We start from the raw sequence: 12,157 nt of genomic DNA, 5'->3' as shown, positions 1-12,157 counted from the left end.
TAATGACCTAAAAATGCAGGATTGTTGTGTTTACTTACTGTCTGTAAAAACTTGCCTCGAAATAAACAGCTACATTTTTCAATAACTGCCCACTTTACTTTTTTCCAGCCCAAGCTAATGAAAAGTAGCCCAATCGGCAGGTTTTCCACCCATTTGGCATTGACCTACCTTTATTTATTCAGGAGAATTTAACTCAGAGTAATGCTCTCTTTTTCAGAAACGCCCTGATCACATTCACACAGTTACACATTCACACCTGGAAGCTGCCCAGTACAACCACAGTCTGATCTGCTGGCCACTGAGCAGCTCTGTTGGAGCGATTGGGGTTAAGGGCCTTGCTCAAGGGCACCTTAGTGGTGGTAAGGAGGGAGGTGCAAGTGCTGCTTTTTCACTTTCTCTTTCAGCTCGTTTCTCTAACCTTTAGTCCACCACTGCCCATTGAGGTTTGACTGAGCATCAAAGTTAAAAATCGACACATGAAATTGTATTGAGACATACCAAAAAGACAAAAAAAAGTACACACACACACACACGCACACACACACACACACACATCATTGGTCAACTTTGACATCTCATGCAAACAGGATGCAGTCCCATTCCTGATTGGGCAACGATTATTTTGACGAGCTAGATGCTGATAAATATCAAGGTTCTGCACAGTGGTACATGTGACCAAGAGCAACCATCTGCACTAATGCATGGACAGTCTTGAGGGTTTAACAGGTTTGATATGACAAATTAACAGATTTGTTTTGTTTTTTTAACCGATGACATTGTTGACTGACTAAAATATTATATATTTTAATTTATGTATGTCTATATACAGTATATATACACATACTGCATATTTCTGCTTATTGCTAATAATATGAATTGTATTGAATTGTAGGAACCCTAAAACATGGAACCAGGAGTCACTTTCAACAGGACTAACGTTGTGACTCCCATACACCCCTGCTACGAAATAGATAACTTCAATTTCATACTGACAAAGACCCCTTCCATTATATGTGTATTGTTGTATATTTTCCTAATGCTATTGTCTGTTATCACAATATGTGGAAACCTTCTTGTCATAATCTCCGTCTTTTATTTCCAACAGCTCCACACTCCTACTAACTATCTCATTCTCTCTCTGGCTGTGGCGGACCTGCTTGTCGGGATCATTGTCTTTCCTTTCAGCATGGCATTCTCTCTAAGCTCATGTCTTTATCACGAGGGTTTATTTTGCAAAGTACGAGGCAGTTTTGATGTTTCACTGAGCACAGCTTCTATTCTGAACCTGTGTTGCATTTCTATTGACAGATATCACGCCGTGTGTCAGCCTCTGACCTATAGAACTAAAATAAACCACCGGGTTATTGTGGTCATGATCCTGGTGAGCTGGGGGGTTTCCGCTCTAATTGGAATTAGCATCATAATTGCTGGATTAAACAATGAAAAATGTAAGGAGATGTGTTTAATTGATGTTCTCATAGAAAACACCATTGGACCTATTTTATCATTTTATCTCCCAGTGATCATAATGCTCTGTATCTACCTAAAGATTTTGATGGTAGCACAGAGACAGGCACGCAGCATCCAGAACACAATCTGTCAGAGCACAAAGTCGGGAGCAACTGCCAGTAAGATGGAGAGAAAGGCCACCAAAACTCTGGCTATCGTTTTAGGAGTTTTTCTTTTATTCTGGACTCCTTTCTTTCTTTGGGTCACCTTTCTGCCTTTTAGTAATGACTCAGTACCAGTTCCTGTGATTGAAACACTTAACTGGCTCGCACTGTCAAATTCAATGTTCAATCCATTTATTTATGCTTTCTTTTACAGCTGGTTCAGATCAGCTTTCAGAATGATCATTTCTGGAAAAATATTTCAAGGTGATTATACTACTTCAAAACTGTCTTGACTTATACGGATTACTGAAATAGCCTGTGATAATGGTTGTCACAATGAAGATGATTATCTTTACACTCTGCATATTATATAACTTCGATATATATATTGTCATATACTATGTTATATACGGTAGTTGAATGTGCATGTACTGTGGGGGTTTAAGGAAGTAACTAAAACGATCCTTTTTTAACTCAACGGATGTCTGACGGTGTTCATTAAAAGTCAGGAAAGTTAAATAAAGCCTCCATCGCAATTATTTACAACAGCAAGAGGAGTCATGGCTAAATTCAATCCCCCGACGAACTTTTGCTTCGAGCGTTTTGTGAGGTACAGAATCGACATTGATGTTGACAATGTTGATATGAAATGTTGTGAATGAAATGAGTTACGATTTATGTTAATGAAGTGAATTGTAATGAGTGCTTTGGTTGAGTAGGAAGAAGACCATTGTGATTTAAAGTGTATCAACTTGAGTTGTCTTAGTTTTGAGATATGCATGATATAAGACATGGTACAGGGGCAATTTATGTTGAAATGTTTTGTTGTTGAAATGGCATAAAAAAAGCGGGGAGGTGTCATATACTATGTTGTATACGGTAGTTGAATGCATTGCGCATGTACTATGTTATATACGGTACAGTAGTTGAATGTGTGTGCGCATGTACTGTGGGGGTTTACCTAAGTAACTAAAACGATCCATTTGTAACTCAACGGCTGTCTGATGGTGTTCATTAAAAGTCAGGAAAGTTAAATAAAGCCTCCATCGCAATTATTTACATAAAAATGTATATAACAGTGGATTAATTAAAGCAACAAATCACATATACATTAAACACTCAAGATTAAAAATAAAATTGGGAAGCTTTTATTAAAAGTAAAAACACTTATATGCCTGATTATGACAGTCTGGTACTTCAACACTGGCACAACACTGGATGAGGCGTACTGTAAATGCAATTTAGTTACTTTAAAGGTATACTATGTAGCATTGTCGGTTGCAGTTTGTAAACACACAGCATTCAAAGTTGCCCCCTCCTCTTCGGGTCAAAGAGCTGAGAGTGAATGAAGAGAGGGAGCATCGTTAATGAGAACAAAGCAATGAATCACAGAAGCTGTGAGCGACCCTAATGGGCCTACCTAAATTGTGAATCAGATATTAGCAATTCTGGTAAAATGAAATAATTCATAAAGGATTTCAAAAGTGAATATCATCTATACTGTTGGTTTGGCACCTAATGTCATCACAATGAAAAGTCTCACATCTGATTGGACGATTATAGAATGTATTCATTATGGTAATGAGATACAGGTTGATAAAAAAAGATTGTGTACAGTAATGAAGAACACCCATCAACACTGATGTGTGAACGAGCATTTTAAAGGTAAGACATGAACTGAAAATCTTTCTCATCTTTAAAAGGAGCTATTATTGTAATTTTGTATTGATGCAAGTCAAAATATTTTGTATAAACATGTTTTTTTAATATTTTAATTATTGTTAAATAGTAATAAAAAAATTATTTGCAGAAACCCAGAAACATGGCACCAGAAGTCACTGTCAACCGTACTGTTAATTACGTACATCCCTGTTATGAAACACATAATGTCTCTTACATCCTGAAAGGCACCCGTTCTGCGGTATGTGTTTTATTATTTATTTTCCTTGGCTCATTATCTATTGTAACAATGTGTGGAAACCTTCTTGTAATAATCTCCATCATTTACTTCAAACAGCTCCACACTGCTACAAACTCTCATTCTCTCTCTGGCTGTGGCGGACCTGCTTGTTGATGTTGTAAATTTTCCTTTCAACATGGCACTCTTTTTTAACTCATGTTTTTATTATGAAGATTTATTGTGCAAAGTACGAGGCAGCTTTGATGTAACACTGAGCACAGCTTCCATTTTGAATTTATGTTGTATTTCCATTGACATATATTATGCAGTGTGTCAGCCTCTGAACTATAGAACTAAGATAAATGTTAATGTTGTTGTGGTCATGATCCTGATAAGTTGGAGTGTTTCTGTACTAGTTGCCATTGGCTTTACAATTGCAGGATTAAACGATGAAAAATGTGAAGAAAACTGTTTTATTGATATTGTACTTGCAACAATTTTGGCACCTATTTTCCCATTTTACCTCCCAGTGATAATAATGCTCTGTATCTACCTAAAGATTTTCCTTGTTGCCCAGAGACAGGCACGCAGCATCCAGAACACAACCTGTCAGAGCACAAAGTCTGGAGCAACTGCCAGTAAGATGGAGAGAAAGGCCACCAAAAGTCTCGCTATTGTTATGGGATTTTTTCTGATGTGCTGGACTCCTTTCTTTATCTGTTTTAGCTTTCAGTTTTTGAATCACGTGTCAGTGTTTGTTCCACTTTTTGAAAGTCTTAACTGGCTTACACTTTCAAATTCAATGTTCAATCCATTCATTTATGCTTTCTTTTATAGCTGGTTCAGATCAGCTTTCAGAATGATCATTTCGGGAAAAATATTTCAAGGTGATTTTACGAACAAAAAACTGCTGTGACGTATTTTTTGGGGTGTGAAATAGCTTATATTAATATAACTTTTTAAAATAACTTTTTTTTGTAATATTGTGTTGAGAGTTGGACTCTCAATGTAATTGTTGGCCCCATTATGAACCTCTTTCTGTCATGAACACTTTCATTATGTGCCACTGTAACTGGCACAACTACTTGGAAAGGTACGAGAAAAGCAAAAATAATAAAATATGCACTTAACCTAAACTTAAGACCTGAGAGTTTGTCATCATCTGTGCATTAATGTGTCAATTTCTGTTTTTGCATTCAAACGTGTTCTTTATTCAAACATGACAGAACCATTATGGAAAGAGCCAGTGGAGGAAGAAGTTCTCAGATCTTTTACTAAAGTAATAGTAGAGATACTACAGTGTAGAAATACTCTGTTACAAGTATTAGCCAAGCAATCAAAGTGTTATTTGAGTGAAAGTACAAAAGTAATAGCATAAAAAAATATGAAGTAAATAAGTAAAATTACTCATTATGCAGAAGGGCCAATTTCATAATAACATATATTACTGGATTATAATTATTGATGTATTAATGTGTAGATCGCTTTAATGTTACAGCTGGTAAGGTGGGGGTTTCTTTATCCATTGCTGATTTATACTGAAAGTTTAATGAAGGTTTATATCTATGGCTTAATTAGTAACCATCATGCTTATGGGGTACCCCAAATCCCATGACTATTTTTCCAGTCTATACATTTATGTTTCATCTATTGCTTCACCTTAAGCTCTATTAGCTGATACAGGGGACAATCCTGTCTTTTAAACAAAAATCATATGATCATCAAGATTACATGTGTCCTGCTCTGATAAATAAGCAGGACACATGTATTGTGCTTTATGCATAGTAGAAAAACAATGCAAAAAAAAAAGATCACTAGGTTGTTATCACGGTTTCCGTACTTATGTTACGTTGTTTGTATCTATTTTACGTACTTATTTTAAGGCCAACCATGATGTTGTTGCTAAAAGTAACACTGAGTTCACACTACAAGACTTTCAAAGTAGTCAGATCTCTTAAGGTTTCAGTTCAAAGGGGGACCCAAACTCAAGAGACCAGGCAGCCATGTAAACTTGACAAAAGGCGAGCTTTAATGCAAAGCTGGTGTCAAAACACAAAGCTGACAGGAAACCAAAAACAGAGGGCGCATGTTGAGATAAAACAAAATACAAAGGGAAAAACACCAAAACTAAACTAAGCACAAACCGGTAAGATACAGAGAACACAGGGAACAAAGGAGACAACCTGACACTGAATGAGGGAAGCACACAGACTAAATACATAATATATAATATAATTATAATATAATATAATCAATATATAATATAATTATATATATAACAAACTACAACAACTAGGAACATGACAGTATCCCCCCTCAAAGGACGGATCCCAGACGTCCCTAAACAGTTTATGAAGTCCAGTACGGTGGGTGGAGGGGGTCTTGAGGAGGGACCCTGGAACAAGTACGCAGAGAACTGAGGAATGGAGGGCTGGATAGGGGTGGAACAGGGAATCTCAGGAAGACCGCCTAGCGGCAGGGCAAAGCGGAGCAGGGAAACTCTGGTGGTGGGCATCGACGGCGAATGTGGGACGAGGCGACGGAACCCCTCAGGAGGACAACCACTCAGGCCACGGGACCTCTCAGGAGGACCACCGCAGAGGCGATGGGACCTCTCAGGAGGAAGACCACTTGGGGCTGCTGCGAACCAGCAGGGACAGGGACTTGGGGCTGCTGCGGCCAAGCCGGAACAGGGGATGGCTGCGGCCCTGCCGGAGCAGGAGATGGCTGCGGCACAGTGGAACAGGGGATGGCTGCAGCCCAACCGGAACAGGTGAGGGCGGCTGCCCAGCCGGAACAGGTGTCGGCCAGACCCCCACAGGCTTTTTGGAGCAAGTGTTTGCCAGACCCCCGACAGGATACATGGAGCAGGTGTTGGCCGGACCCGACAGGATACCTGGAGCAGGGGTCGGCCGGGCCCCCGACAAGTTACGTCATGGATATATCTAGGGGGGCATGCCGGGGCAAGATGAATCAACCTTACCTGTTACCGTGGCTCTCGTCCTCAATGGATGGGGCCAGGACGCCATGACATATTGCAAGATATCCGGAAGTGAAAGTGAGACAAAGGCTGCCTGAGCTGGACGAGCTGGGCCGTAAAAAACGTGGCAAAGATGGCAGCTGTAGTCCAATGTATCCCGCCGTAGCAGTCCCAGCAAATTGGAGTCAACGGCAGGGTTACGTGGGCCGTGGAACCGCCAGACACTGAGGAAACATCATTGCTTTCATCAGCAGATGAAACCGGCGTCTTGGTAGGAATGACCAGAGGCAGAAGAGGAGCCTCGGAGGCAGGGGTGGGGATCTCGGCAACGTCAAGCTTAGACTCCAGGTAGCTGTCATCGCAGCGGAATCTGACTCTGCAACATTGAAAATGATCCCATCTCTGCTGGCGTAGAATCTTTGGTATCGACTTGTAGGACAGGCAGTCTGGAGGTTGCTGAAAGCCCTCCTCTGCGTGGTCTGCTACGAGGCATAGGAAGCAAATGTCGGCAATGAGGCCAGGGCATGATGGGCACTGTTGATGTTCTTGTAGCTGCGACTCCATCTGTGGAGATGTAGCAGTCAGTGGGCAATTGCCGGTCGCTGAAGAGAAAAAGGATGACAGGCAGCGCTGGACGCCACCTGCGTGATTGGCCGGCTACGTTTATGCAAATGTCAGTGGGTGAAAATGTGCATGTGATTGGAGGAGAGTGTTACCCATGGAGTCCAGTAGAGTGCAGAGCCAGTGTGAGTTACAACATGCCGACAAAGTCTACGGACTTTTGCTAGCGGTGTCGGTGTGTTGGCCTCAACACAAGCTTAGCTCAGACTTTGCTGGTGTGTCCTGAGCAGTTGAGTGGGGCGAGCTCCGTGCACATGAAGTGAGACCCAGGTTCTGTTCATCCTCGTGTAGGCTACTGTCGGTGCTGCAGTGCAGGGTTAACGTTCGCCCGCTACACAGAGTAGCATGTAGCCCGTTCCACTCCATGATATAGCCTAGCTTGTTAGCCTTAGCTAGCTAGATCTGAAGTTCAACAATCGGTCAGAGCCTCTTTTCCAGCACCCTAGAATAATCTTTCCCCGGTAGGCTGAGCAGTGTGTTACCCCGATAATTGATCCCCCTTTTTATAAATCGGTACCACTACCCTAGTCTGCCACAACAATTAGTTAAACTGCAAGGTTGTTCATTGTGTTTCTGTCTAGGATACTCTGTCACGGTTTCCACCAGTGTATTGCAAGCCCGGCGTAACATTAGCGAGTGTCCAGTTGAGAGAAAAGACAGAGTTTGTGATGATGAGTATGAAGTTATCAGTAACGTTATAGCTATGAACGTAGCTGTGCAGTGTGTACATTTTATTTGTAGGTGAATAAATGCTACAACTCCTGAGGACCCAAGCCAAGTTCCTGTATCAAAATGTAACTACTGTAATTGTACTTGGTCTAAAACAATGTGGTATCAGTGCATCCGTGAAAATAATGTTTTTTTGCCTCATGACATCATCATGACATTATTATACCCCCTACGACAACATGGTCGGGGGTATAGAGCACTCTGCGTGTCCTTCCATCCGTTCCTCCAACCGTTCGGGAGTGACACTTTAGTTTCCGGAGCAGAACACTATTTCACTTAGGAACTTCAAATTTGGTATGATGGTTAACAGTGTCTAGTTGCATTAGTACTAACCTGACATTACAATTTCAGAGTTGGCCCATTCTCAAGTATTAAATAAACATGGTTAGAGTTTTTTCTTGTTTGGCCAGGAGACTTTTGGTTTCATGTCCTTGGGAAAAGACCCTAATAGGCCTACCTAAATGGTGAATCAGATATTAGCAATTCTGGTAAAATGAAATAATTCAAAAAGGATTTAAAAACTGAATCTCATCTATACTGTTTGTTTAGCACCTTATGTCATCACAATAAAAAGTCCCACATCTGATTGGACCATTATAGAACGTATTCATTATGGTAATGAGATACAGGTTGATAAAAAATATGTGCACAGTGGCACAGTAATGAAGAACACCCATCAACAGAGAGACCAATTATTGTAGTTTTGCATTCATACAAATCAAAATATTTTAAAAGAACATCATTTTTTATATTGTAAATATTGTTAATCGTTAATAGAAAACTGATTTGAAGGAACACAGAAACATGACATCAGAAGTCACTGTTAATGTTTATGACATACATCCCTGTTATGAAATAGATAATGGCTCCTACATCCTGAAAGACACCCCTTCTACAATATGTGTTTTATTATTTATTTTCCTTGGCTCATTATGTGTTGTCACAATATGTGGAAACCTTCTTGTAATAATCTCCATTATTTACTTCAAACAGCTCCACACTGCTACAAACTCTCTCATTCTCTCTCTGGCAGTGGCGAACCTGCTTGTTGGTGTCATAGTTTTTCCTTTCAACATTGCATTCTCTTTAAGCTCATGTTTGTATTATGAAGATTTTTTTTGCAAAGTACGAGGCAGTTTTGATGTAACACTGAGCATAGCTTCCATTTTGAATTTATGTTGTATTTCCATTGACAGATATTATGCAGTGTGTCAGCCTCTGAACTATAGAACTAAGATAAATGTTAACGTTGTTGTGGTCATGATCCTGATAAGTTGGAGTGTTTCTGTACTAGTTGCTATTGGCTTTACAATTCCAGGATTAAACGATGAAAAATGTGAACAAAACTGTTTTATTGATGTTCTACTTGAAAACATTTTGGCTCCCATTTTCCCATTTTATCTCCCAGTGATAATAATGCTCTGTATCTACCTAAAGATTTTCCTTGTTGCCCAGAGACAGGCACGCAGCATCCAGAACACAATCTGTCAGAGCACAAAGTCTGGAGCAACTGCCAGTAAGATGGAGAGAAAGGCCAGCAAAACTCTGGCTATTGTTATGGGAGTTTTTCTGATGTTGCTGGACTCCTTTTTTTCTCTGTTTTACCTTTCAGCTTTTGAATCACGTGTCCGTGTTTGTCCCACTGTTTGAAAGTCTTAACTGGCTTACACTGTCAAATTCAATGCTCAATCCTTTCATTTATGCTTTCTTTTACAGCTGGTTCAGATCAGCTTTCAGAATGATCATTTCGGGAAAAATATTTCAAGGTGATTTTACGAACAAAAAATTGCTTTAACATATTCTTTGGGGTGGTGAAATAGCCAACGAGCAAGTCAGTTCTGATCAAATTTAGAACAATAAAGATCAAGCATGTGTCTGCAACCTGTAACTCAGTGTCATTTTTTGCATGTTTTTTTAAATTATGCAATAAAAAGAACATACTGAAGTGAAACACTGACTGAGACACAAAGGTGCATTACAATGAGCTGTCAGTTTATGCAATCATGTAAATAGCTTAAACACACTATGCTCACATGTACATGTATATTCTATAAGTGCTTGTGCCAACACTTCCTGGCACTAAATGACACTTTCATTAAGTAAAATGTTCATACTTTTTTTTGTAATATCATGATGAGAGTTGGACTCTCAATGTTATTGTTGGCCAGAACCTCTTTCTGTCATGAACACTGTCATTATGTGCCACTGTAATTGGCACAACTATTTATAAAGGTATGACACAAGCAAAAAGAATAAAATATCCACATAACCTAAACTTAAGGCCTGACAGTTTGTCATCATCTGTGCATTAATGTGTCAAACACCTTGAGGAGGCCAAGTTCCGTTTTAACATTCAAACATGTTGATTATTCAAACATGACAGAACCATTATGGAAAGAGCCAGTGGAGGAAGAAGTACTCAGATATTTTACTGAAGTAAGAGTAAAAATACCACAGTGTAGAAATACTCTGTTACATTTATGCGATCAAAGTGTTACTTGAGTGAAAGTACAAAAGTATTAGCATCAAAAAATACAAAGTAAAAAAGTGAAATTACTCATTATGCAGAAGGGCCCATTTCATAATAACGTATATTACTGGATTATAATTATTGATGCATTAATGTGTAGATCCCTTTAATGTTACAGCTGGTAGAGCTAGGGTTTCTTTATTCATTGTTCATATAGATTTATATTGAAAGTTTAATGAAATTAATGCGGGGTTCTTTATCCATTGCTGATTTATACTGAAAGTTTAATCAAGGTTTATCTCTATGACTTAATTAGTAACCATCATGCTTATGGGGGACCCCACTTCTAGTCTAATTAACCCAAAACCCATGACTATTTTTCCAGTCTATACATTTATGTTTCATCTATTGCTTCACCTCAAGCTCTATTAGCTGATACAGGGGGCAATCTGGTCTTTTAAACAAAAATCATATAATCATCAAGATAACATGTGTCCTGCTCTGATAAATAAGCAGGACACATGTATTATGCTTTATGCATAATAGAAAAACAATGCAAAAAAAGAATGTATCACTAGGTCGTTTCCGTACTTATTTTACGTTATTTGTATTTATTTTACTTACTTATTTTAAGGCCAACAATGATGTTGTTGCTAAAACTAACACTTCACACTACAAGACTTTCAAAGTAGTCAGATCTGTTAAGGTTTCAGTTCAAAGGGGGACCCAAACGCAAGAGACCAGGCAGCCAGGTAAAGTTGGCAAAAGGCGAGCTTTAATGCAAAGCTGGTGTCAAAACACAAAGCTGACAGGAAACCAAAAACAGAGGTCGCATGCTGAGATAAAACAAAATACAAAGGAAAAAAAAAAAAAAAAATTAAATTAAGTACAAACCAGTAAGATACAGAGAACACAGGGAACACAGGTAGAATGGCAGGACGAACATGGGTAACTAAGCAGACAACCTGACACTGAATGAGGGAAGCAAACAGACTAAATACACAATATATAACATAATTTTATAAATATATATAATTATATATATATATATATATATATACAGCTCTGGAAAAAATTAAGAGACCACTTCAAAATTATCAGTTTCTCTGGTTTTACTATTTATTGGTATGGGTTTGAGTAAAATTATTTTTTTTGTTATATTCTATAAACTACTGACAACATTTCTCCCAAATTTCAAATAAAAATATTTTCATTTAGAGCATTTGTTTGCAGAAAATGACAACTGGTCAAAATAACAAAAAAGAAGCAGTGTTTTCAGATCTGGAATAATGCAAAGAAAACAAGCTCATATTAATTTTTAAACAACCAAATTCTAATGTTTTAACTTAGGAAGAGTTCTGAAATCAATATCTGGTGGAATAACCTTGATTTACAATCACAGCTTTCATGCGTCTTGGCATGCTCTCCACCAGTCGTTCACATTGCTGTTGGGTGACTTTATGCCACTACTGGCGCAAAAATTCAAGCGGCTCGGCTTTGTTTGAGGGCTTGTGACCATCCATCTTTTCTCTTGATCACATTCCAGAGGTTTTCAATGGGATTCAGGTCTGGAGATTGGGCTGACCATGACAGGGTCCTGATCTGGCGGTCCTTCATCCACACCTTCACTGACCTGGCTGTGTGGCATGGAGCATTGTCCTGCTGGAAAAACCACTCCTCAGAGTTGGGGAACATTGTCAGAGCAGAAGGAAGCAAGTTTTCTTCCAGGACAACTTTGTACTTTGGCTTGATTCATGCGTCCTTCAGCAAAGACAAATCTGCCCAATTCCAGCCTTGCTGAAGCCCCCCAGATCATCACCAATCCTCCACCAAATTTCACAGTA

The 12,157-nt window shown here is 39.2% G+C and overlaps 1 protein-coding gene and 2 pseudogenes across 1 annotated transcript; all 3 read left to right on the top strand.

The window, feature by feature from the left end:
• The first annotated feature begins 904 nt into the window (after positions 1-904).
• Positions 905-1,906, top strand: LOC119477462 (trace amine-associated receptor 1-like). Its single transcript, XM_037751548.1, has 2 exons — positions 905-1,232; positions 1,305-1,906. Exons 1-2 carry the CDS (start codon positions 905-907, stop codon positions 1,904-1,906), a joined length of 930 nt encoding a protein of 309 aa, XP_037607476.1.
• A 1,529-nt stretch (positions 1,907-3,435) lies between these two features.
• On the top strand, positions 3,436-4,429 carry LOC119477461 (annotated as a pseudogene).
• Positions 4,430-8,647: 4,218 nt separating this feature from the next.
• LOC119477460 lies at positions 8,648-9,638 on the top strand (annotated as a pseudogene).
• Positions 9,639-12,157: the final 2,519 nt, after the last annotated feature.

Source organism: Sebastes umbrosus, chromosome 18 (genome assembly GCF_015220745.1).
Source record: "Sebastes umbrosus isolate fSebUmb1 chromosome 18, fSebUmb1.pri, whole genome shotgun sequence".
Lineage (NCBI taxonomy): Eukaryota > Metazoa > Chordata > Actinopteri > Perciformes > Sebastidae > Sebastes > Sebastes umbrosus.
Note: the sequence above shows the minus strand (reverse complement) of the source record. Positions and strands in the feature narration are given on the sequence as shown.

What these genes read in the sequence shown, in the direction of transcription:
- LOC119477462 (XM_037751548.1), top strand. Translation starts at nt 905, where the DNA reads ATGGAACCAGGAGTCACTTTCAACAGGACTAACGTTGTGACTCCCATA. An exon ending in TTATCACGAGGGTTTATTTT is followed by an intron (nt 1,233 to 1,304) that starts GCAAAGTACGAG and finishes GCATTTCTATTG; the next exon opens with ACAGATATCACGCCGTGTGT.